Below are 26286 nucleotides of genomic sequence, written 5' to 3'. Positions count from 1 at the left end.
GGGTGATGGGGCCCCATCATGGAGGCTGGAGACATGAGGCAGTGTGGCCACAAGACAGGGCATCAAGGACAGGAAGGTGGGGGCCCCTCTTCACCCCTCTGCTACTACAAGGCTGAGGTAGGATTAGGTGAGTCTGGTATGAGACGTCCGGACTGAAGAGGGTCTCGCTAGCAAGGGAACTGCCCTGGAAGCCTCTCCCCCTGCCTCCCAGAGAAGGTGACAAGTAGAGACCCTGGCCAGATAGCTATCTGTTCTGGTCTGGTGACCCCAGAGACACCTCGGCTGGGGATTAAGCCAGAGCAGGGACAAATTCTGCTGCCAGAGCATAAAAGCTCACACCAAGTGAGACGGAGGAGCTGACCAGCCCTGGCTGTCATTGCCCCCCTGTGTCGTGAAGTTAATGACATTGTCCTGATGCAGCTCCTGGGACTCCAGCCATCCTCTCTCCCCCCCCCCTCCGATGTCACCAAGGTTCTGTAACACAGAGGGATGGGGGTGGAGGGTGAGAGCCACTGCTGTCTCGGGGGACTCAGGGAGGCCGCCAGAGAGGGAACAGGATCACCCCAAGGCTGATGCTGTGTAACCCTGAGTCTGGCCCATGCATCTCTGGGCTCTGTTTTTCTCTCCAAACTGGGACTCAGCTAATGGCTCCCTACCCGGGCCTTGATGTCACAGAGGCCTAGTGCTTTTCAAGCCCTCTACCATCGGGAGTGCCAGAGGGAGAAAGAAAGGGCCTTGTGATAACGGACCCAGATTCCACAACTCAGCAGAGGGCTCAAATCCTCCCCAACGCTCAGCAGAGGGCCAGGACGCCCAGCCTTCCCAGTACCCAAGCCTAGAACTTCTCATCCCCCTGCTTCCAACTCCTGAGTCCTAGGAAATCAGCATGTACCACCATCGTTAGTGTATGTGGTACTGAGGATGGAACCCAGGGCTGCTAGGCAGGCACTCTAGCAACTGAACCACATCCCCGGCCACCCTCCCTAGCCCTGCCCATCCCACTCTTATACGTGGGGCAGCCAAGCTTGAATAAGGAGGGGGCTTCCATGTGGTCTGCTGATGGGTGAAGATGCCGGACAACCCAGACTTCAATCCTGGTGAATCTCATGCCCCTCCCACTTCCTATTCCCAACAGAGCCCTGACTGGGCAAGAGAGCCCACTGCCTGCTCCTGGGCCTGGGCCAGGGACTGCGATGTAACTCAGTAAGAGGTCTGTTCCTTCCTGGGCAGGTGGTGGCCGTGGACCCAGACCTGGGGGAGAATGGCACCCTGGTGTACAGCATCCAGCCCCCCAATAAGTTCTATAGTCTGAACAGCACCACGGGCAAGATCCGCACCACCCACGTCATGCTGGACCGCGAGAACCCTGACCCCGTGGAGGCGGAGCTCATGCGCAAGATCATTGTCTCTGTCACAGACTGTACGGACTCCTGCCCCGCCATCTCTGTGCTCCCCCATAGGCAGAGGCTCTTGGCCTTTGGGGATGCCCCCATGGGTGGTCCTTGGGGGTCCTGGAGCCCACTCAAGAGGGTTATCTCATCGCTAAGAATAAAGTGGTGTCTACATCCCAGATGTGACCACCCCCGTGGCGCCCTGCAGTAGGGAGGGGCTGGGAAGGGACACTTGACTCAAGCCCCCCCTTAAGGGACTCCTGGGGATTGGGACAGGGTCTGTGTATTTATCCCGTTCTCCGTCATTTTTCTCTTACACCCGTCTTCCCGTGCCTGCCTCCTTCCTCCTTGTCCTTCCAGGTGGCAGACCCCCTCTGAAGGCCACCAGTAGCGCCACAGTCTTTGTGAACCTCTTGGATCTCAACGACAACGACCCCACCTTCCAGAACCTGCCTTTTGTGGCGGAGGTTCTTGAGGGCACCTCTGCAGGGGTCTCTGTCTACCAAGTAAGTGTTACTCACTCACCTTGTGCCTGTGGGCCAAGAAGTCCATGAGCTCCGTGCTAAGCATTTTCATCGGGGGGGGGGGGGGGGGTGCCAACTAAGACCCCCAACAGTATGTAGTTGGAGACAACTGGTGCTGAGAGATTTGTGGTGGCTGAGGTAGTCTGGAAGGCCTCAGGGGACAGAGGCTCGAGCTAAGTCTGGAAGAACAGGCAGATTTAGAGAGATGGAGACACTGTGTCACAGGCAAGGACAAGGAGTAGGACCGGGCAAAAACAGAAGCCAGGAGGGTGCATAGAAATCTGGGGAGCTGATTCAGAAAGTTCCCCAGCTCATGGAGGTCTGGCCTAAGACTCCAATGTCCAAGCTACAGATGGTTCTAGAACAAAACAGACGTGTGAGGCTCAACACACCTGTATAAGAACCCCCCAAGAGCCAGACGGTGGTGGCGAACGCCTTTAATCCCAGCACTCGGGAGGCAGAGCCAGGTGGATCTTTGTGAGTTTGAGGCCAGCCTGGTCTACGGAGCGAGATCCAGGAAAGGCACAAAGCTTCACAGAGAAACCCTGTCTTGAAAAACCAAAAAAAAAAAAAAAAAAAAAAAAAAAAAAAAGAACCCCCTTTCTCCTGTGAGCCCCTAAGCAGCTCTGTACAGAAATAAGACTTCCCAACTCCCCACAGCTCAGAAGAGGTAGGGCCTCTCTCCCCCTGCCTATCACCCTTCTATTCTGGGGGGCCCTGAAGCACTGATTCAGAGAACACTGATTCAGAGGACACTGATTCAGAGGACGTGATGTCCTACCAGGAACTTCCTAGGAACTCTGGGAAAACTTCAAGGTTATGACTGTGGACTTTTGAGCCAGGGTAGGACCTAAACCAAGAAAGACCTCTGCTGAACATGTATAAGAACTTTCTTCAGGGGTTAGACCCAAATAAAGTCAAAACACTGAGCCCCCATCCTGGAAGGCATTGGAGAAGCGTGGAGAAGCCTTGTCCGTTCTCTGCACTAAAAGGAGGCCATTGTCTTCCGGTGGCAAGAGTCTTGATTAAACCACCAGGCTCTTGTTTTTCGCTATGGCTATGGACTTTTCTCCAAGTTCTCAGGTGTGAGCCTGTGAAATTCTCGGTGTATTGAGTCATGTGCTGGGGAGCTCTCTGACCAGGGCTGGAATTGCCAGTGGGAACAGGGTGGGACCCTGGGAAGAGCTTTGCCTGGCTTAAACCTCAGATGAAATGTACAAGATGAAATCGTCCTATGGTTTTTAAAGAATAGCCCTGGTATCTTTTTTACTCTGGTCTCTGTTTTAACTTATAAAGCCGGGAGGGGAGTTGGTTCTGGAGGCTGTGAAGTCAAGGCCCAAGAGATGAATGGATCTTTAGGCTGAATGATACAGCCAGCCAGCATTGTAAGGGTTGGAGGATGAGAGAAGGTTCTGGACCATGGCAAAGTATAGGATCCCAGGGCCTGCTGGAAGCCTGGAAAGGCTTCCTAAAAGGATATCAGGGCTTGAAGGGCATACTTTGGGGGGCCTGGATCTGGTCCTAGAAAATCCTTCCCACCCTGGTCTCACTCGGTGCATTTGCACTGGAGATAATCTGAGAAGCTTCCAGCTCTGACCCCCTGCCCAATGGAGGCTGCCCTGGGGACAGCGGTCAGCCTGAGGTTCACAGGGGGGGCAAGTGTATTGGATGCGCTGAGCTCTGGTTGGTAGGAAAGGAGAAGTTACTCCTGGGAAAGTGTTCTTCCTGGCATCTCACATAGCCTCTCCTTCCCCCCAGGTGGTGGCCATCGATCTGGACGAGGGCCTGAATGGGCTGGTGTCCTATCGCATGCAGGTGGGCTTGCCGCGCATGGACTTTGTCATCAACAGCACCAGTGGCGTGGTCACGACCACAGCCGAGTTGGACCGGGAGCGTATCGCCGAGTACCAGCTGCGGGTGGTGGCCACCGATGCGGGCACACCTACCAAAAGCTCCACCAGCACGCTCACCATCCGCGGTGAGGGGTGCCTCCTGCTAGGAGCTGGGTCTGGGGCAGCGCCATCACTTGCCGGCCATGCGCTAGCCATAGGGTCCCCTCTCCAGTGGGAAGCCCAGCAGCCCAGTCCTGATGTCCTCTACTATGTCCAAAATGCTAACTGAGCTTTGTCCCCACCTGGCCACTGCCTCAAAGCCCAGAACCCCACTAAGGCCCTGACCCCTCCTAGTCTCCCATCACAGTATTTACAGAGAGGGTCAAGGCTGGGAGCCCAGGGTTCCGAGCAGGCCTGTCATCTTCAGAAAACCAGTGTTTCCTCAGACATAAAGGAGACTTCCCATTCTGTGAGTACGGAACCACAGGGCTTCTCATGGGAGGGTATGGCTGCAGTGGGAAGAAGTTGGCTAGGGGCCTCCACTCCCTTGGAGCTAAGTGCCATTGCGCTTGCCCTGTATGATGGAATACAATCCCATCTGCAAGGTCTTTAGCTCTGAGAAAAATGGAGACATTGACAGAGTGTGGCTGGAGGCAGGAAGGACCCTGAGGAAGTATGAGCAGGGCTTAGCCTGGCCTGGCCCTCCTGCCTCTCCATCCAGAGGACACAGGGAAGCAGGCAGGTGGTTAGCCTAACTCAGACACACAGCCCTGCCCTCCTCAGTGGAGACCTGGGATAACAGGCATCTCAGAACCAGCTGTTCCTCTCTCCTGTGGATACAAGACTCCCTTGTAGATGCTGGGAGCCAGTTTGGAGACCCACTTCTTCACCAAAGAGTCAATAAGAAGAATAAGAAGTGTGTCCCCTCTTTCAAAGAGGACGCTCAAAGAACCTTTCTTCCAAGACCAGCAAAACCACAGATAGTTAACAATGGCCTGTCACTTCTGGTGACACTACAGAGAACAGGGGACGTCAGCCCACTTGTAAGGATCACCCTAAGCCCCATATGCTCAGGAAAGGGGGGGGGGCTGGTGTGAAAAACTGGCCATACAAATATTTAAGGGAAATTAAATTTTTAGGAAGGAAACCCCTCAGGGCCAGCTTCTTTCCTTGGGATCCCTTTCGTAAACTGGGGTAGACCTTTCCAAGGCTACAGCCCCTCCATTCTGTCATGGTGTGACAGTGGACAAGTTACTCAACTGCTCAGGGCTTCTGCCCTCCCATCCACATTGTGGCTGGGGATGCCTACCTCAGAACGATGCCATGAGGAGTGGCCGTGGACTGTGTGAGAAACCCTTGGTGTCACTGTGGATTATGTGAGAAACCCTTGGTATCATTGTCATGATTATTATTGCTGTTGTTATTGTTAAGGACATACTGGCCTTATCACACCTACATTTGGTAGTCACGGGTGGTGTGTGTGCTAGCTCTGGTAAGTTTGAACCTTTCTAGTTCAGCTACCATACAGGACCCCTAGATCCATAACCAGTCAGCATTGACACAGATGTCACCTGGAGCCCATGACCCCCTTGGAAATCCTCCGCTGCATGGTCCTGGGCATCCACAGTAGTAGCCAGGCCTAGCCTAGTGTGGCCCTTCTGTTTGCAGTGTTGGACGTGAACGATGAGACGCCCACCTTCTTCCCTGCTGTGTACAACGTGTCCGTGTCTGAGGACGTTCCCCGTGAGTTCCGTGTGGTCTGGCTGAACTGCACAGACAATGACGTGGGCCTCAATGCGGAGCTCAGCTATTTCATCACAGGTACTTCCCCTTGCTGCCTCCTGGCCCCGCCCCACCCTCCTGACAGGGACCTGGACCAGGTGGGGACAGAGCATGGCAAGGGGACATGGGCCTCAACCCCCGTGCCTCCCCAAGGGCTTGCTCCTGGTTCCCAGGGAGCTTCAAGGCTGAAGGTGTCCTGGGAGGAGTAGGCAGAAGGGACAGTATTGACTGGGGTGTCCCTTCACTCCACTTGAGGGTGAGAACACAGTCACTGCAGGAATGTGGTTCCATCCTTCCCCGAGAACTCCTGCCTGTTGAGAGGCAGATGGTTGCAAACTCCCTAAATGGATTAGTTTGGGCTGAAACGTGCTCCGTAGCTACTACCAGTAGAGTTGTGACTAAAGCTGATGCGGTCCTGCCCTGGATCTCTGGGGAAAGTGAGCCTGTAAGGAATGGTGAACGCACTACATGTTCATCATCTCATGAGCTAGAACAGCTCTTGGGCTTTCTTCAGTGCATGGCCCACCTGATAGGCACCAGGATGCCAAGGAGGTGGGAAGAGCCCTCCCACATCCCTCAGCCCTCCCATAACCACCTTCTTTGTGTTTGTGAGCCATCTGGGGCCCTGTCACATATATACTGCCTCTGTGTACGCATACCTGAACATGTACGCAGTGTACACACTACCCTCCCTGACACCTCGCCCCGACAGTAAGGGATCCCAGGCTCCCATGCCATCCATGGATTCCTGTAGCCACAGTGACTTCCAAGGCCCTTTCCTCCCTTCCTCCTCATGCTCATCTCCTAATCCAAAGACCCTTGCAGGAAGCCACAGTTAACAAGACCCCAGCCTAGAGCTTCTGCAGCTGACACTAACCGCTGCTCATTTCCTCCGTGCCCAGTGCAGAACTGGGTTCTGTCCCTTACGGATTAGACTGTGAGGTGCCCAGAAGTTGACTTCCAGGGCTTTCCCTCGGGGCAAACCATGTAAAGAGAGAGGAGACCTCCCAGGACCCACAAAGTGACTGGTTTCTGCTCGCTGGCCTTGGCCCCTTCTTCAATTTCTGAAACCTATTGAACCTCCCCAATTGTTCCAAGCACAGTGCAATGGCGCCCTCTGCTGTCTAGAGTGCTGTACTGCAGCCAGCTCACATGGGCTGCATCTCTTCCCTCACTAATCCCAGGGAACACTCTCCCCCTGGCTCCACCCTACAAGAGGACCACCATCCATGGCCACCAAGTGTCACCTGTCTCCTGTCCACTTGCCCCTCTGCTCCATTCTTTTCTTCCCTGGGTCCCCACTCAGAGAGCTGGAGTCCTTAACCATTCCCTATCCCCAAAGATGAGGGTCCTGGGAAATACCCAGTGCCCCACCCCAAAGTCAGTCCTTGACCACATGTAAAAAGCCCTTACCTAAGTCAGCTGCTCAGTCTCCTCTGAAAGAAAGGCCAGGGCAATATGGACAGGACCCAAGCTCCGGAGTTGACATTCTGGAGGAACCCAGGACAGGGCACAGAACCTCAGGTCAAGTGGAGGTTAGATAAACTGGTCCATAATTAGAGTGCCTGGTACACAGTAGGTGCTCAATAGATGTTGAACACTCATGCTTCCAGTCATTCAGGCCACACAGGCTGCACCCTCCACCTCTAAGAGATGAACGGCATCTTTTGAGGGGTCCTGTGCAGGTCCCCATTTAGGAGGAGAGTCATGGTGCCTCCCTTTGTCTAACCCGGAGCTCTGCTGCCCAACCTAAGTCCTCCTTCACTTCTGCCTGCAGGGGGGAATGTGGATGGGAAGTTCAGTGTGGGCTACCGGGATGCTGTGGTGAGAACCGTCGTCGGCCTGGACCGTGAGACCACAGCCGCATACGCACTCGTGCTGGAAGCCATAGGTAAGCGCCAGCTGCCCTGCACATTGCCTGCACAGTTATCCTAGGCAGAGTTCACATTGGGGAGCCAGACTCAGAGCCCAAACTCTGCCCTTGGGCCAGTGAAGAAAGCCCCCCACACTTATAGTGTTACTGGGCACTGTGGGGTGGATGATTTTAGTCCCGTGCTGCACTGTGGGGTGGATGGTTTCAGTCCCAGTGCTAAGAAGGGCGAGGCCACACGCAGACCACCAAGTAGACTCATTGCTGCTGTGCCAGAACAAAGCCGGAAGGGGAGACAGGTGACATGAGCATTGTGCATCCGTGCATGATGGTACATGCCTGTGACCCTAGCACAGGGGAGGGGCGGACAAAAGCATCAAGAGTTCAAAACCATTTCCAACTGCACAGCTAGTTGGAGGCCATCCGAGGCCACATGAGACTTTTCCCAAACAACCAACAATTGAAATAAATGGGCAGTGACTAGGCAGGGCTCAGGGAGGACCACTGGACTTTGGTCTCCCTGCATTGGCTGTTCTGTCCCTATGTGTTGATTGTGTCCTTCTCTGGACAAGGGTGGCCATTCATGACAGCCACCCCAGCTCAGCATCCTCCCAGGTTCACGTGTAGCAGGAGAGAAGCCTTCTCCCCAGCCTTGCCAGCTTCAGCCTTTAGACTAGCTGTGGTTCATCTCATCTGGCCCATGCTGGTGGCCTGGTACCTCCTTATAGCTGGGGAAGTGAGGTGTGCTCAGTTATGCCTGTAAATTGTTCATCTCTAATGTTATAGACAGGGTGATGGGGTGGGGAGTGTATCCCACCCATCTCAACATCGGAGCGGGTGGGAAGAGTCAGGTGTGGTCTTCCCAGGAAAGGGTAAGATGTGCTGATGGGCAGACGAGAGGTATAGTGTGTGTGTGTGTGTGTGTGTGTGTGTGTGTGTGTGTGTGTGTGTGTGTGTGTGTATGCGTGCATGTCTGTGTATGTGTCTGTGCAAATGCATGTATGTGTCTCTGTATGTCTGTATGCACATGTATGTGTGCATGTGTCTGTCTGTGCATGTGTGTGTGTGTCTGTCTGTGCATGTGCATGCATGCATGAGTGTGTCCCACCGCACTCTAGCCACTAGCCCAAGGTCTAGCATGCTCTGGAGGGAAAGGCTATAATCAAACAGGGAAGGAAGGATGTAGAGATCTGAGTCATGAACTAAAGGCTTTGCCTTTGCTCTCTAAGCAGTAGGGAGCCCCTCAGGGTCCTGGAGGGGAGAAGGATGTGGGGAGGCTTGTGTCACACACACACACACACCCCCGCCCCAGTGGCTCCTGGTCTTCCCAGGATCCCCTTCACAGTGTTGGTGGGGAGCACTGGGTGAGCAGGAATGAGCCACGCCACACTCTTCTGACCAACTGTCCCACCCAGCCGGCTCTGTCCTGCTCTGTTCTCTGCCCATCCTGAGTGCCGCCTGGGAAGACACTGCCTTTTAGAAAGCCATCACCTGTAGCCAGAAGTTTCTCTGGTGTCACCCAGCCCTGCAGTCCCACAGCCACTTATAAAATAATCACTCAGAGGCTTAATAGTATTTACAAACTGTATGGCCTATGGCAGGCCTCTTGCGAGGCTAGCTCTTATATCTTAAGTTAACCCATTTCTATTAATCTATATTTTACCACGTGTTCCATGACTTTACCCATCTGCTGGCATCTTGTTGCTCCTTTGGCAGTGGGCACGTCTCTCTGCCTCTGCCTTTCTTCTTTTCTGTCTCTCCCCTTGGATTTCCCACCTGCCTCTAAGCTGCCTTGCCATAGGCCAAAGCAGCTTATTTATTAACCAATGGGAACAACGTATATTCACAGCGTACAGAAAGACATCCCCCAGCAATCACCCAACTGGAGCCAGCCTTGGCTAGAGCTGGCAGGAGCTCAGGGCTCTGGTTCCATCCTCCGTGAAGGTCTCCTAGCTCAGCATCCTCAGCTGACGCAGGGCCTTTGGGAAGAGAGGGCGGAGCCTAGAAGAGGAAAAAGGGGCCACCCTGGAGTGAATGACCTGTACCCCAGCATGACTGGAAAGAAAAACCAAGTCACCCAGCCAACCCAACTCCCCGGTTCCTTCCTGGGTTGAATGTCCTGGTTGGGGCATACGACACTGGGCAGGAGTGCCATCTTCCGGGAGACCTCCAGCAGCTTTCCCAGGTGGAGCCATGGCACCTGTGTATAGCTCTCCACCCTGGCTGGCTTCGGCGGAGCCCCAACATGCTTTAGGTTACAGAGCCAAGCCCATCCTGTAGGCATACTGCTCCGGCCAACCTGATGTTTAATAAGGAACAATAATACTTAGTGGGGAACTCAGTCTTTTTCTTAAAAAGCCTTTATTCCAAAGTTCAGATGGTCAGTCTCTTTGAGAAATGAGAAGAAGCCCGGTGTCCCTGGGCCCACATTTTTCCTTCGTCTGTGACTGGAGCAGCAAGCACCTGCCCTTGAGGTGGCTGACCCAGGTGTCTTACCCCATGTCCCTTGCCCCTCACTGCATCCTGGCTCTGACAGTGGACAGCAATGTATCTCCTCGCCTGTGTGGGTCCCGGGCTTGCTGGGACAAATCAACGCAGTTTGGGTGGCTTAAAAGAACACAGATGTGGTTCTAGAAGTTCAAAATCAAGGAGCTAGCAGAGCCACGGCTCTGGGTGGAATCCTTCCTTGCTCCTCCATGTCTGGTGGCCACAGGGTTCCTTGGTTCGTGGCCCCATCTCCCCCTGACCTTCTTGTACTGATGGTTATGTTTTGAGACAGGCGGCACTCAAATCACTGGACTCTAACAATCCCCCTGCCTTGGCTTCCCGTTAGGGACTACAGGCACTCACTGTGCTCAGAGTACCTTGTCTTCTAAGGACACTTAATCGCTGGGTAACCAGATGATGGGACTGGCCTCCCTTCAAGAGTCTTAACATAATTACAGCTGCAAAAGCCCCTTTTATGAAATGAATAATGTGCACAGGTTCCTGAAAATTCGACCATTCATCCCACCTTCATCAGTGACTTGCTTAGCTCAGCTGCAGAGTTGGGAAGGAGAATCCTGCCTGCTTCCCTAGGCTGTTGTGAGGACTGAATGAGCCAGAGAAGTTTATCTGTGACATGGCATGATGCCAGCCCTGGGTATTGTTAGCGTCGTTGATGGTCTGGAAGGGCACGGAGCTGCCATCCCTTGAGGCTGCTGTAGGACGGTGTAACTCTGGTTGATGGCCTGGAGTACTTTAAATACCTTCTAATGCCTGTTCTCCTTCACCTCCCACAGACAATGGCCCTGTAGGCAAGCGGCGCACAGGGACGGCCACGGTGTTCGTCACAGTTCTGGATGTGAATGACAACCGGCCCATCTTCCTGCAGAGCAGCTATGAGGCCAGCGTCCCAGAAGACATCCCAGAGGGCCACAGCATTGTGCAGGCAGGTGGCAGACGTGGGCCAGGCAGGGCTATGCTCAGCCCTGGGGTCACTGGCTCAGTAATATCATGTCATAAGGGGTAGGAACAGCGCCGGGGGGTGGGGGGGGGATGGAGGGATCCAGGGTGGCTTGGAAATGGCTTGCACTTCAAGAAAAGGGATACATGATCCCTCCTCCCTTCTGGGAAGTGTGGGCCCCCATCTGTGTTAGCTGAGGACAGGGCCCTGGCTCGCCTCAGCCTCCCCCGGAGCCTTTCAGAGCATCGGGGAGGGGAAAGTAACTCTTTCCTGGAAAGGACTCAAGGAGAGAGAGAGAGCCAGGGCTCAACAGGGCCAGACAGAGCGGCTTTCACAGCTTCTTGGCCAGGCTCCCCTCTTGGAAGAAAGCAGGCAGAGGAAGAAAGGGCTCCTTGGCCCAGAGGAGGAGCCGCAGCTAAGAGGCCCAGAGGGAAGATGACCCTGAAAATGAAGCAAGCGTGTGCACGCGCACGCACACTACATACACACACACACACACACACACACACACACACACACGTACATACTACACACACACGTACATACTACACACACACGTACATACTACACACACGTACATACTACACACACGTACATACTATACACACACGCACACACACGTACATACTATACACACACACACATACACACATACACACACACACGTACATACTACACACACACACACACACACACACACACACACACACACACACACACACACGCACATCCGTCCACACACATCAGGAGCGGGGCTTAGTTGCTGCGGGAAGACAGGGACTGAATGGCCCGCCTCCCCAGACTCAGTGTTTTCCATGTAATCCAAGGGTGAGCCAAACTCCACAAAGATTGGCCCGCCACTGTGCCCCCAGCTCCGGAGGGAAGGAAAAGCAGAAGGTGGAGGAGTGCTTACCTCCCTGGGGGAGCACTGGGGGTGGTCAAGAAAGGAACAGAGAGCTGACTCTATAATAGAGTCCAGGAAGGCCAGAGACCGTCCAGCGGCTGGCTCCCACAGGGAGGGAGGAAATGGGTCCCTCCCCACCCCCCGGCCTCAGGTAAGGAAAGAATTAGAGCCCCTGTCCATGAAGCAATGGAACACCACCCTAACTTAGTACCCGACATCCCCAGCTCACTGATAGGCACCCCAGAACCTGTAGCTCACCCAACATAAGGGCATAGCAAGCCATGGAGGAGTCTAGCCTAAGATGCTTCGAGGGGGTGAAGAGGCAAGGGGGCCGTTGTTCAAGGCCCTTAGGGGAGAAGCTGGATTGCTTCCTGGCCCTGAAATGCTGGTTTCTATGTTCATAAGACTTAAGTCCACATCCTGGAGTCCCTGAGTGACACAGGGCTCCCCCCTGCTGTCCCCTCTTCTCAGATGTTCAGGGTCTCGGGACATTTTGTCCCCCAGGCCCTAGAAGTGCCCTGCAAAGATGCATTCTCTCTCTCTCTCTCTCTCTCTCCTTTCTCCCTCTCTCCCTCTCTCTCTCTCATCACAAGGATGCAGGAGGAAGGCACAGTGACCTCTCCTCCATAGCATGCTTGGAGAGCCCATGCTGGGAGAGCCACCTTCCTCTAGGGGTCTCACCGGGGACACTAGGTAGTCAGTGTGGGTCAGGCTCACAGCAGATGCCTGCTGCCTTGGGGATGCAGTGAGTACTGGGACAAGACGCAGCTCCCCGCAGCTCCCAGGCTTGTAGGAAAGAAGACAGGCAAGACTGTGCATGCTGCTGGCCTCCCCGAGACAGATGAGAGACCGGAGGAGCTCCAGACGGAAGGGCAGTTCTGTTGCGAGACAAAGAAGGCCTCACAGTACAGGTGCCAGCAAACTTAGACCATAGACAGGGAGGGCACGTTGTTCAGTTGCCTTAAGTGTCTGGCCAGGATGAGGCTAGACAGATCTACTGCCTAGATCCCGCTGCATACCATGGAGGGGGTACATCCAGTGGGCAAAGGGAGCCAGTGAGGGCTCTGGATCTGGGGAATGGCAAAACCAGAGCTTAGTCTTGGGGAATATTGGGTGACTTTACTCTGGGTTATAGCAGGCTGGGGTGGGCAGCCCTGGGATGGGGTCCCAGGTCACTTGACTCTGGAACAGGACCTAAGTAAGCATCTTAGGTTCCCTCTGCCCAATCTTCAAGTCTGAGACGCAGCAGAAGACCTTGGCCGTGGGAGATGGGACAGAAGGCTGGGATTCCCAGCAGCCTACCCCATACTGCAGTGGGCCGGCTTCCACAGGTCATTTGATGAAGCTGTTGCCATAACACAAAGAATACAGCTAGTGCCAGCCAGTCTTGATCCTACCACTGTCCTGAGAGGTCTGGTCCATGCTAGCTGAGAGGAGGTCACCTCTTTCCTAGTGAGACATGGTGCTAGCCTCGGAGTCCAGACAGCATCCTCTCCAGTACTGGCAGTGGCCAGCCTCCTACCACAGTGATTCAGCCTCCACCTAGCCTTGGACAACAGCCTCTTTTTTATCTGCTTGTCCAACTTGTTTTGATTTCATTTGAATTAGGATTTCACGTTGTAGCCAGGCTACCTTGAGCAATCCTCCAGCCTGTTTGCATGCTGGGATTACAAGTATAAACTCCCACACTCAGCATATAGGAAACTTCTGTAGGCTAATGTCTTCAGGCCCTCCCAATCTGTCTTGACAGGAGGTCACAAAGGAGGTCCCCAGGTTCACGATTTGATACTTGCCAGGCCCCTGTCTGGTAACCAACCAGATCCACAAGAAGGGGCAGGAAAGTCAAGAAAAGGATCCCTGGGTCCCTTTCTCTGGAGTACTAGGTTAGCACAGATATGCAGGCTAGTGTAGACCCAGGGTAGGCAAACATCCCACTTGGTTGAGGTATCTGGACCTTTTAGCAGCTGCTCTGAGCTGGGCCTTTAGAAGATGAGCAAGACTTCTGGAGGGGCAAAGAGGGCTATTCCTGGGATCAGTAGATACCTAGCTTCCAAAAAAGCTGTAATGCCCCAAGTTATACCTCGGGGCCGCAGAGTAAAGGTCTGGAGGCCGGTGGGTGTTTTGAGCCAAGGGTCTGTTAGTAAGCAGAAGCAGGGGCCGCCAGAGTCTCCTGGGAAAGAACAAGGGCTGGACACACAGGGAAATACTGGGGTAATATGGGGTCCAGGGTATCACTGCCCTACAGTCTGTGAGGCCAGGCTCCATCGGAGATAGGATGGTCTTAGGTGAACCTGTGCGGGGATGAGCACTGTATCACATCTTGGTGGCTTCAGTGAAGTCACAGTCACCTCGGTGGTCATCAAGGCCCGGCGGCGGCGGCAGCAGCGGCGGCGGGGGACACTGCTGGACAGCAGGCCTGCCTCGCCGGAAGCTGTGCAGAGAACGGCGTAGCGAGCCCAGACGCTTCCAGAGCCGGAGCCTGGGCTCACTGGGGCTTCCCGGGTGATGCGGCATGCACTCCCGGGCCCCTTGACGACCAGGGTCCAGCGCCGCGGGCTTACACAGCATCATGAAGAGCAGGCAAGAGGCCAACAGCAGAAAAATGCAGGCCAGGGCGAGGAGAACCGGCACAGGGTCAGCAGCCGGGGTGTAGGTCCCAGAAGTGGTCGGAGTCATGAGGAAGGTTGGAGGGCTGGGGAAGCTGGGGCCCCCTGTGCTCATGGTACCTGCAAGGGCAGGACAGGGAATCAGGGCAAAGCAGCTGCACCCCAGGCATGGACAGGTGAGACTTACCTGGAGTACACCAACCGGGGGGCTGAGCAGTTACTCATGCTCCAACAAGGCTCTTGTCACAGGTCAGTACAGCGAGGCCCAGAGAGGCATCGGACACAGCCGATTTGTGATGGGCTGGGTCTGAACCCGGGGCTTCTTTCCGCTAAACCCCTGCCCCGTGGCTGTGGAGAACACAGCGTACCGAAAGCTTTCTGGCATTTTATAATCGGCTCTCAGCAATTGCCGTATAGTCTTAAGCCTAAAAACCCAAATCGAAGCCCGAATCTGCCAGTAAAGCCACTTAATGAACCGAGAACAAGGCAGAGTATAAGGTGCTGTGGGTAGGTGGCTGGGGACCCCAGCAATGGTCCCCAGCCCTCTCTGAGTCACTCAGACACACTCGGGAAATACAAACCGTCAAGAGTTGACAGAGTGAGGCCAGAAACCTGCCCTGTGACATCATTCAACCTTCTAGACATTTCCATTATCCCTTCAGAGAATCCATCCTGTATGGGGAATGCCGCAGGCTATCCTCATAGACACAGGACCAGGCTAAAGTGGATGTCTGGGAGCTGGTGATAATGATTCCAGGGCCTTAGTGCAGGTAATACATAGCCAAAGAGGATAGCTAGGCAGCTCCCAGAGGGACCCTGGATGGCCCCCACAGCCTAAGCTGGCCCTTGGGGGACCTAAAAATTTTTGCCAGGCTCTTCAGGCTCCCCAACTGAGGCAAGAAAGTTTTTGAGTTTTTTTTTTTTTTTTTTTTTTTTTTTTTTTAAGGCAAACATTCCTGCTATTTAAATATTGGCATCTAATTTGAAGTTGTTTGAAGCAAAGAAGAAAGACAGGTATTACAAAATGCCAGATAAACTTGATTCCAAAAGTTTTGAAATCCGTTTTCAAATATTGGAGGTGCAACACAGGCCAATCAAAACACACAAATGGCCTCCGTCCAGCTGACGGGCCAGCATCTATGGCTTTTGAATTGCACCACCCAGTAGAGAAATCCAAAGATCCAAGTAAAACTCTGAACTTAGAGACTCTGAACTTGAGTCCCACCTGAGGTGGAGGGAGAGAGAGCAGCTTCCTCCTTTCCAGGTAACTTTGCATCTCCCTCAGGCTCTGACACCAAATCCAGGGCCACAGAGGAGGCTCGGTTTTGCCAAGGCCCTGCCTGCAGTTATGGGGAAATCAGAGAGTATGACCACCCTGGCCCCTTAGCCCCTACAGCCCTTGTCCCAGGTGGGCACTCACCAGCAACTCCGGAACCTAACTCCTGGCTCCTGGGCTCAGCTAACGGAGGGCATCCAGTGCTCTCCACCCACCTACCACCCATCTCTTACCCCAACCCCTCCCAGCCCTTGAAGCTGCTCCAGGCTGGAAATTCTGATGCTCGTCTAACTGCTCAGGGCCTCCACCCTTCAGGCCTTGGGCCTGGAAAGCCCTCTGAGTGGACAGCATTCACGGATCAGCCCTTCCCAGAGTCTGAGCTGGAGGAGGGACGGGGTATGCCCACTGCCACCCCCCATGGAAAGAAACTAGCTGTCTCTCGGCTCTCAGGACTTGGCCCCAGTAAGGAAAAGGCAATCCCAGCTGAGAAGGGCTTCCGTCCCTACTAGCTCAGAAGCCAGAGAAGCTGTGAGGCTATCGGCCCCAGGGCCACTTCTGCCTGGGCATCCCAGCCACTCTGGTGGGTGGTAGCCAGGGACTCTGGGGTGCTTGAGAAGGTCCCCAGAGCTTGAGGCAAGCCCAGCTGCTGGATTCCCTCTTGTCAGCCTTCGAGAACAGCTGGTTCTGGAGGAAGTACTACTAACCCCCGAGCATGGAGCCCACTTCCTACTGGAGCCCTCCACTGAATGCACCCCTCTACAAGCCCTTACTAGAACTTTCTTCCTTCCCTTGGAATCCCACAGAGGAAGCGTGACCTTGGCTTAGCCACTGCCCTGGACTGGGCCTCGTTTCTTCTCTCAGAGCAATAGAAGTGACTCCCCAAATCTGAGCACACCTTCACGTCCTCCCAAGTTCCTGGTCAAAGTCTCCCCCGACTTCCTTCACTGGCTTCCTCTACAGTTCTTCAACACCGGCCTCTGGCCTACCCTTGGAGGTCTGCATTCTCAGTGGCAAGGTCTCTCAGCTGTCCCAGGAGGTCCAAGGTGTACCAGCCGGCTGTGTCCCCATGTATTACGGGGGTCTGCCACCGGCTGGCTTTCTCCCGGGCTTTTCCTGCTGAGACTGGTTTCGTTGAGAGAGTCCTGGCCTGCAGGGGGGTGGGGTGGGGGGACACCACTGGGGGCGAGTGTAGGGATGGCAACTGAGTGGGAAGAAAGAGAGGGGAGGCTCCCGCGTGGCTCACTCCAGCCTGTCTCCCGGGAGCCCTCCCATGTGGAGAGGAAACACTGGTGAGAGCAGGGGGCGGGTTTAACTGCCTCGTGGGCCCGGGGCTCCCACCGTCCCCCTTGGAAATTTGAATGGTATGGTCGACTATTCAGTGCCTGCCAACCTCCAGGTTACCAGGGAGAGGGTCTCTTAGCAGAGAGACGGCAGCAGGAGGACAACCAGAGTAATGGGCCCTACAGACCCCCCTCCCCTGCAGGGTCCCTATGCCTCGTCTTCCCGGGATTCCCAGAAGAGCGTCCCTTTTAAGGCCAGAAGGCTGCAGAAGTGAGGGCCAGGAGCATTTTTCAAATTTCAAAACGCTGCACCGAGGGACAGCCAAGGACAGGCCACTCACAGTTTGAGTGGAGTACCAGGTTCTCTCCAACCCTCCCCCACAACCCTCCTTTCCTCTAAGAATCCCAAACGCCCCTGGCAACCAGCTGCCTGCCGAGGGGCCCAAGTTGTGGGCAGCGTCACTACCAGGGGGCTCCAAAGTCTCAGAATGCATCATGGTAGTAGTCACAGCTACATCTAAGGCCTATAACCCTTCACCACAAAACAAAGCCTTGCCTCCCTACCCTGAGGTAGACAAGAGCTTTCCAGTGTACTATTAAACATGGAGCGAGCCTTGGTGACCCAGCACAGCCCCTCCCAACAGGTGACAAGGCTGTGCTCCAGGTAGGCAGAGCCTGCCCAGAGTTAGCCAAGGAGTTAGCGCTGGGTAGGAACCCGGTGTTTCCCTAATGAAAGGACAAGAGCCCTTGCCACAGACAAATGGGGGCCCAGTCTCTCTGCTGACTCGATCTTTGCAAGGATCAAGGACCCCTCTTCGGTCCTCCTCTCTCTCTGGAAGTGTGTGACCCATGAGTGAAGATAGAAAAGTTTGTGTTAGAGCTTTGAGCACCAAGTCACAAAAACCTGATTTGAGAGTCGTGTGGTGGTGGCACACGCCTTTAATCCCAGCACTCGGGAGGCAGAGCCAGGCGGATCTCTGTGAGTTCAAGGACAGCCTGGTCTACAGAGTGAGTTCCAGGAAAGGCACAAAGCAACACAGAGAAACCCTATCTCAAAAAAAAAAAAAAAGAAAAGAAAAAGAAAAAACTGATTTGATCACTGTAGCCAAGAGAGACAAGTGCTAGAGCAACCCTGGAATAACCCACAGGATCATGGGGAAAGTCAAGTGGAGACCCAGGTACAGCTGAGCATGCAGCATATTGGGGACCAGGAAACCAGACATTTCATTGCTGTGTGTTGCATGTGACTTTTATCTGGGCTCACTCAGGGTCAGCTCAGTGTCTCTCACTAGAGATGCCACTCAGTCATTTACATCTCCAATCAACACATATATAAAAAGTCGGGTTGTGGCGATTCAGTCCTATAATCCAGCACTTGGGTAGTGGAGGCGGGGAGATCAGGAGTTCGAGGCCAGGCTGGACTACTTGAAATCTAATCTCAAAACAACAACACAAAACACAAACAGCCCTCCTATGTGCCGGGGACTAGTGACATGGCAGTGCACACACCTCTTTCTCTTTTGGGGGGACAGTGTAGAGGGAGACAAGAACATATTCACTCAAGGTAGAATACTGACAACAAACCCAAGAAATGATTTACCCAAGTTCTCCTTGGTGGACTATAACTTTATTAGGGTTACTTATAGGAGCATAAATGACTCAAAAACAGTTGCATCATCAAAAAACTCACCATGGGTGACGACTCCCAAAGATGTAGCCTCCCACCTAATTTTTAAGCAGCTCCACCCAAGAGTCTCTTCAGTAATTACTGTCCACTGAAAAAAAACGTTTTCCTGCCCAAGGCTGACAGCAAGTTGACGAGAGCATCACATCCGTTGAACAGAACAACAGCTGTGGCCTTGCTACTAAGGCCTGTGACCTCCCCAGCCATGAGATGGCACTAATTTATAGTGCCAAAGATGAGTTCTGCCCTGTGGCATGGTCCTTAAGTCCAATAGAAAAGCACCTATAACAGCCGTACCACTATTACCCCAGAGGGCACATTTTGCCGGCCTTGTAGCCCCTCTAGGGTCCATAACAGAGCGAGATTGTGACTTCTCTCTTAACAGACTGCATAGTGCCTTGTTGCACTATAAAGTTCAGCCAGCAGGGAAGGAGCTCCCAGCTCTGTCCCGGCTGGCTTTCTTCAACCAACACGTGTCGTATCTTCAACAATAAAGATGTACCACCTAACGTTGGCATGCAACCAACAGCAATCACAATAGCCTATTTGATGTGGGGGTTCCCAGGGGCCTCTCTGGCCCACAACTCATCCAGCACTGGGATAATTCATCATTATGGCTTCTGGGCATGCCCTTTTCCACCTATGTGGTTTACCTTCATTTCGGACTCTTTGGCTGCTATCTTTACTGTTATTCCAGATGTTTTTCCAAATCTGGGAGACACTCAGGATTGGCATGATACAATGAGACTTTTTCATAGAGGAAGGGCAGGCTCTCTGGAGCCCCATGACTATCCACTGTAAACAAGTATCAGTGGTTGTGTGGTTTAGCAGCTTGGGAGACACCAAAAGAGTGTTAGCAAGGTCCAATGCATCATGGGAAGATCTTGTCACTATTGTCAACTGTTTCCTCAAAAGAAACAAAGAGCAATGTTGGGCACCACATCATGGGTGGGGGCTCTACCCTCTCTGTCGCTCCAGAATGCACAATTGTCCTCCATAAACCACCCTATCTCCTCATCCTGGGGCCCTGACATGGGGTTGCCATGTGTTTCCCTGCCCATGATGGCCTTGATGGGGATAGGTTGTGACTCTTGACTGAACTGGCAGTAAAGGGTAGATGGGGTCCATGTGGTCATCTGCCATGCCCGCTAAAGGACTGACTGTCTGATTCTGGACCGGTACCCTGGTCACTGTCCATTGACAACACCCAGTTACTGAAAGGTACTGAAATCTAAATGAGGTTTTCAATACAGAATCTCATTCTGTAGTCCAGGCTAGCCTAGAACTTGCTATGTAGACCAAGCTAGCTTTAAAATTATGGGCTGGAGAGATGGCTCAGCCGTTAAAGGCTAGGCTCACAACCAAAAATATAAAATTATGACAGTCCTCCTGGCCTTGCATGCAATGGTGGGATGGCAGATGCATGCCACCCCTCCAGCCCAGTACCTTTCTTGAAGTGGGAAATGCATACAGCTTATTCTGAAATGATGGCTGCCCACTCATTGGACGGTCTTGTCTTCTTTACCTATTTCATTCCATCATTTACTCCTTCCTTCTCTCCCATGAAGCCTTCTAGAAGCTCTCTGGCACGGCCTCCGCCCTCTGTCGATGTTTTCCCTAATGTGTTTGGCTCAGCACCAATCTTACTTCATTTGCTATCTGAGTGACCTGGCGAGACCCCTTTGCCCCCCTCTCATCCCCTCACCCTTGCCCGAACGCCTGACAAAGCCAATGGACACGTTGGTCTAAATCATCTAAATCCACCGGAGCCTTTCCCGTAGCGTAAAGGCCACGTTCCACCAGGGAGCTCAGCGAAGACACCCGAACCCCAAGCCCAGCCCTAGGTAAATCAACTTCTTTTGTAACTCTCCGGCACACGCAGTGCTCAAAGCCACAGACTGGCCATCAGTCACCACCTCCCACATGCCCAGTTCCCTTAGCAATGCCTGCCATTCCTCTTTGTCCCCCCAAGTCCCTGCTAGCCACGAAGATCTGAAACATAGCCAAGTGTCCCCAGTGGCTTGTCTGGGGGACGTGTTTTCACCTATGGTCTCAGTTTATGCCCTCTTGACCTCAAGGGGAAACGGGTCGTCATATCCCTTAGTTCCTTAGTTCCACACAACTCAGGCCATTCCCGACTGCCTCTCTGTTCCATGGCCTCACACATTAGGCTCAGAGAAGCTCTTTTGTTCCTTGTTTGAAAGTCTTTCCCCTGAGGCTTGAGAGATGGCCTGGTGGTTAAGAGCACTCACAGCGCTTCCAGAGGCCCTAAATTTGCTCCCTAGCACCCACATCTGGTCATTCCCGGGGATCCAACACCCTCTTCTTCTGGGCTCTGCAGGCACCCACACATTCATAGCATGCCTGCATACAGGTATGCAAAAATAATAAATAAGTCTTTCTCGATTCAAACAGTTCCAAGACTAAGTAGTCCCTGGTTATCATAGTTTATGGTCCTGTGCCATAATTAAGGCCTCTGCCTCAATGCTGAATCGTCGATACCACCACCACCACCAACAACAACCCCTCCTTTCCCTGTATTAAAGATTGGACTGAGGAGCATTTCTCTCACTTCCACACGACTCCTCCCTAGTCTCCTGTTCTTTCCGTGGGTTCCAGGTCTTTGCCTCCCAGGAAACCTATTGATCGCAGCTCTAACTTGCGTTCTGTCTCCCTTGCATCCATCCTGCCAGCTGTGGGAGGCCACAGGCTGGTGCCTCCATCCCCTTCTCCCTTTTCAGCATCTTTCTGGCCGAATCAACAGCATCCACACATCACTTTCCTACTGTAATTCCTCCCTTACGTAGGCAAGTTCTTTCTGGGCAGACGTCTGAGCCTCAGTTACATGTCAGCACCCACGGCAAAGGCCATGTAACCGCTGCCGTGACTGCTTCTGGCTCCCCCCAGGTGGGTCAGCCTTGGATGGACATCTCATCACCCATGGCAGATGCGGTGTGCTGGTCCCCGTTTGGGTGGTGTCTCAGTTACTTTCCTATCACTGTGATAAAAAAAAAAAAAAATGCCCTAACAAAAGCATCTTATGGGTAAAGGGCAGATTTTGCTTAACAGTTTCAGAGAGATACCAGTCCATCCTGGCAGCAGGCAAGGAAGGCGTGGTGACTGAGGCAGGAGGCTGGCCGTCATAGTGCATCTACACTGGGGAAGCAGAGTTAATGGGAAGTAGAACCAGGCAATGAAGCCTCAAGTCCAGTCCCCAGTGAACCACTTTTTCCAGGGCAAGGCACCGCCTCCTAAAGTTTCCACAACCTTCCCAAACAGTGCCACCATCTGGGGACCTAGTATTCAAATATAAGAACCTGGGGGGGGGGCATTTTATATTCAAATCACAATAGGTACCAATTCTGTTGCCAGGCTTTCCCCAGAGAGATGTATACAAACATCTCTTCACCCCAGATAGGGCACTAATGATAAAACCAATGATTCCACCCAATGCTACCTTGGTAAAGTATTAAGTTTACAGGACCATAGGTTACTTACAGGTGAGATCACAGGGAAACTCTTCAGTGGAACTGTCCGCAAGTTGGTCAGGCTCCAGGGATGCAGCGTTCAAATGTCGTCACCTATGTTAGGGTAGGCTCTTCAGTGATGCCCCTGCTTCACAGTCACCCCGGTGATGTTCCTAAGATGTCAAAAGCCCCACAGGCAGGGGATCATAGAGGTATGGAGTGGCCTCTTCCAGTCTGGGCCAGAGAGTGATGATGAAATATCCCACAGCAATCCCCCGTATCCCCATGAAAAGGGGATGGGGTGGATGGTCGTGGTGCCAGCATAAACCATAGGTACCCTTGTGGATAATAAAAGAGATGCACACATATGCCTGGGGATGGAGAGGGGCTGCAAAAACAGCTTCCCTCCCAGCCTTGGGACTTAGGAATAACTCCACTGTTTCTTCCCCTTCAGCTGAAAGCCACAGATGCAGACGAGGGCGAGTTCGGGCGTGTCTGGTACCGCATCCTCCATGGTAAGTGGGCTGCCACAGGACAGGAGGGATGGCTGCTGCCCCACGGAGACGACGCTTCTTTCTGGCTGACCAGAGCTGATGCCCAAGCGCTGTACACACAGGCTGGAGCCCAAGGAGGAAGTGGGGTTTGCACCAAGTTACATATGTTCTAAGCAAAGGGTAGTATACTGGCCTTGTTCCTAAGATCTCCATAAGCTGCCATGTTCCCAAAACTGTCACCTTGACAGAGGGAATCTTGGAAGCCAGGAGAACTACTTGGGGACTTACTCTCGTTGGGCCAACTAGAACCCGGAACCCTTTCCCGGGCCGCTCACCACAACCAGAGCATGAAGTCCACTCATCTGCTGGCTTATAGGATCAAGGGTGAAGAATTCCAGGGGTTGAGTGTGGATAAGTGTGTCCCTGGAGAGAAACCAAGATCATGGTACCAACCAGGCCAGTTGGGTTCACTACATACTAGATTCACTCACCCACAGACAGTAGGGTTTGGATCCAAGGCACTTCTGAAATTTCCTGAAGCTTCCCTCCCCTCGATGGACGTAGAGGCGTGGAGACAAGGGTTAAGGCCTTCTAAGGTCCTAGTCCTCATATAAGGAAGAGGCAGGTCCAATGCACCACTCATTAGGGTATTTTGTGGGCTTCAGCCCAGTTCCCACATCCTGTGGGCAGCACCAACCTGCCATAGGGCCTGGAACCCACTGTCCTCCATCTTACAGACATCCTCCTCCCAGTCCAGCCCATGCATCTCATGTGCTCCTCCACACAGGTAACCATGGCAACAACTTCCGGATCCACATCAGCAGCGGGCTCCTGATGCGAGGCCCTCGGCCCCTGGACAGAGAGAGGAACTCCTCCCATGTGCTGATGGTGGAAGCCTACAACCATGACCTGGGCCCCATGCGGAGCTCTGTCAGGGTGAGACTACCAGTTGGGGCAGGTTCTGATACTGACTGAGGTCTTGGGCAAGCCCAGCCAGGGCTCTTGGATTTGTCCTTTTGTTCTGTGCCTGAGTTTCTCCAGCTGAGGAAGGGGATCCGTGATACTCCTGTCTGTCCTAAAGGAAGAAAGAGGAATCCTCACCAATCTATCTTTTATATCCATCTAGTTCTCCATAATGCACAATTAAGGAAACTTCATAGACATAAGCATGAACAACTAGATACCAACATTATTTTGCAGATGAGGAAATGGAGACACCGCAAAGTATCTAGAGGCAGAAGCAGGGCTTGCGACGATGTATTTTGGGTCCAAATCCAATGCTGCTTCTCTTGAAACTGTTCCTAAAATACTCCCATCCCATTCCCAGCTGCCCTATCAAATGCATTCTTTGTACCCCGCCCCCCTCACTAGGCAGCTGAGGCTAAAAGACCTTCTCTAACAGGCACACAAACACAAGGATCTGCCTCCTGCCTGTCCTGTGCATGCATACTCCTCCTCACCCTCGATACACACACGATACACACGTAGCAGCCCAAAGGCCCCATGCCCTAAAGCCATAGGAAGTGAATCAGAGCCCAGGCATGAGTAGGAGGGAGGTGGGAATAGAGCAGGCGGGGACTTAGACCCAGACATGAGCATTGCTGAATCAGTTAAACTTATCAGTCCATCGCTACCTGCTGTTTCCTGGGACTAGAAACACTGAGCAGAATCTATCTGGCCAGCTGTCACTCAACTCACTCAAGGGACACTTCCCCAAATGCCGATGATGGACACGTCCAAACAGGAACTGGACCCCATGCAGATCTGTCGGAGTGGGGCCAAAGCTGGATTCCCCCAGCTCCTTCCCTCACCTTGGAGGAGGTGGGAGAGAAAGTTGGCTCCCAACAAGTCACCCCTGATACCCCTTATGGGGTGAATGAATACCCGTCCAAGTGAACCCAGGAGAGGGATCAGGTCCATTGGATCCTTCCCGAGCATGGTGACCGACCCAGACATGGTTTCCTGAGAACGCGCCAGGAAGTCTTGACGGTAGTGCTTCCCCATATGACACGCTCTGGTTCACATGCCCATGAGCACATTCACGGCAGTGTCGTCCCTTGGCAAGCTCACCTCAGATCACAAGAGTGGCTGACATTAGTGCGGCTCAGGCTGCATCCCTGGACTTCAGGCTTTCCTAACCACGGCCCTCTCCGTGGTCCCTCACCTCCCCCACCCACCTCTTCCTCAGAAGCCTCCTCCTCCTGGCACCTGATCACTGTAGCTGTGACGTGCCACTTTTCACCACCAACCTTGCTAAACCAAATTCTTTGCAACGTCCCTGGGTGTAAAACAGATCAAAGGTAGATCTGTAGATCCTGTGTGCTTCTGCAGGGGTGAGGCACCCAGCCATAGCCACAGGCCTCTTAAGTGCTCCTGTCCTCAAGAGGAGCCTGAGGAGGAAGAACTTGACCCAGTTCTGAGGTAGGCCCAGCATCACATTCTGCAGATGAGAAGACTGAGGCAAGAAGGAATTGACCAACTTGGTAAGGGTTAGGATCCCGTGGCAGTATGGGTAGAGACAGGCTTCAACCCCAGGCAGGTGGCCCAGACTGTTCTCTGGCCTCTACACTATACTAACCTCTGTACCACAGTGCCCAAGGAGGCTCCCCAGAGCCCTGATAGGAGCTGCAGCCTCATTCCCAAAGAGTAACTTTAAGAATTCAGATGCTGTCCCCCTGGCATGAAAATTTGATGGCTCTTGTAATTCAGAGCCTCCGCAACCCTAAGGGACCCCGGTTAGCCAGGGACCTTTCTGATGGCAATGTGAAGACTCTAGCTTTGCCCTGCAGGCGGTAATCCCTGCCCTAGGGGCTAGAGACAGTCCCCTGAGGGCCAGGATACAAGGAGGGATACCATGGATGCTGGGCCTCTCTGGGCACACATGCTCTTTGCATGCCCACATGCTCTTTGCATGCCCACATGCCCAAGTGTACACACGCACCTGCCCTCTTGTCCCTGTTGGAGGGTATGGTAGCATAAACTCTGGACAGAAAGCAGTCTGGTTCTGTGAGGCAGCTGGCAGTTTCCTTGTGTTCAGCAAGAATTCGGCTGGCCTGTATTTCCTGTTCAGCTGTGTCTCTCAGGTTCACAAACCACACACCATCTCTCCTCCTGTCTCTACTGCTAAAAATGCCGCCAGAGCCATCGAAAGCCTGGCCACATGTGGCCAAGCTACAGGGCCCCCCCTCCCTCCCGTTCCCCTCACACTTGTCAGATTGGCAGTTTCTTCCCCACGCCCCCCCCCCCAGGAGTCAATGTCATTAGGACAAGCAGATTCCGGAAAGGGAGGGCTTGGAGTTTTGAAAGATGGAGGGTTCCTTTCTGTTTACACAGAGTTCCCAAAATTCGCCTGTGCAAATTCCTCCCACAACCGCCACACCCAGGATCTTCTGCAACAAGCTGTGGGCAAAGCCAAATTTAGAAGGTTCTCTACTACAGCTGTGATCTGAGGTGGACGCTGTCATTTGCATAGGAGATTCTTGGTGTCGGGAAATGGAAACGGCTAGCATGACAGGCTGTGGAACCTCAAGGCAATGCAGGAGGGAACCCTCTGTGAGCCTCCCTAGCCACCACATCCCTCTTTTTCTCTGCTCCCCTGGCTTTGCCACCCTACCCATCATGAGTAGACCAGTGAATTCCCTGCTAACTCTGTGTGTGTGTGTGTGTGTGTGTGTGTGTGTGTGTGTGTGTGTGTGTGTGTGTTGGGATAATCCCAGAGGCAGCTATCCATA

At 53.3% G+C, this 26286-nt stretch overlaps 2 protein-coding genes across 4 annotated transcripts in view; one reads left to right on the top strand and one right to left on the bottom strand.

The window, feature by feature from the left end:
* Cdh23 (cadherin related 23) overlaps positions 1-26286 on the top strand; it is a 382909-nt gene that overhangs the window by 271724 nt on the left and 84899 nt on the right. Inside the window, exons 22-29 of the mRNA XM_037199816.1 lie at positions 1231-1420; positions 1752-1897; positions 3674-3893; positions 5416-5568; positions 7307-7420; positions 10681-10829; positions 22516-22576; positions 23343-23491. Of these exons, the coding sequence (XP_037055711.1) occupies positions 1231-1420; positions 1752-1897; positions 3674-3893; positions 5416-5568; positions 7307-7420; positions 10681-10829; positions 22516-22576; positions 23343-23491 (1182 nt within the window). The remainder of the gene's footprint in view (positions 1-1230; positions 1421-1751; positions 1898-3673; positions 3894-5415; positions 5569-7306; positions 7421-10680; positions 10830-22515; positions 22577-23342; positions 23492-26286) is intronic.
* On the bottom strand, positions 13866-23381 carry C16_21H10orf105 (chromosome 16_21 C10orf105 homolog). 3 transcript variants are annotated; one of them, XM_028886158.2, is made up of 2 exons: positions 22093-23381; positions 13866-14474 (listed from the first exon to the last, which is right to left on the bottom strand). In XM_028886158.2, exon 2 carries the CDS (start codon positions 14467-14469, stop codon positions 14062-14064), a length of 408 nt encoding a protein of 135 aa, XP_028741991.1. In that variant the 5' UTR covers positions 14470-14474; positions 22093-23381; the 3' UTR covers positions 13866-14061. The 3 variants fall into 3 exon arrangements, with proteins under 3 accessions (XP_028741991.1, XP_028741989.1, XP_028741990.1); XM_028886156.2 differs by lacking the exon at positions 22093-23381 and adding an exon at positions 16617-16785; XM_028886157.2 differs by lacking the exon at positions 22093-23381 and adding an exon at positions 16526-16609.

This window comes from Peromyscus leucopus, chromosome 16_21 (genome assembly GCF_004664715.2).
Source record: "Peromyscus leucopus breed LL Stock chromosome 16_21, UCI_PerLeu_2.1, whole genome shotgun sequence".
Taxonomy (NCBI): Eukaryota; Metazoa; Chordata; class Mammalia; order Rodentia; family Cricetidae; genus Peromyscus; species Peromyscus leucopus.
This window is presented reverse-complemented; position numbering and strand designations above follow the sequence as displayed.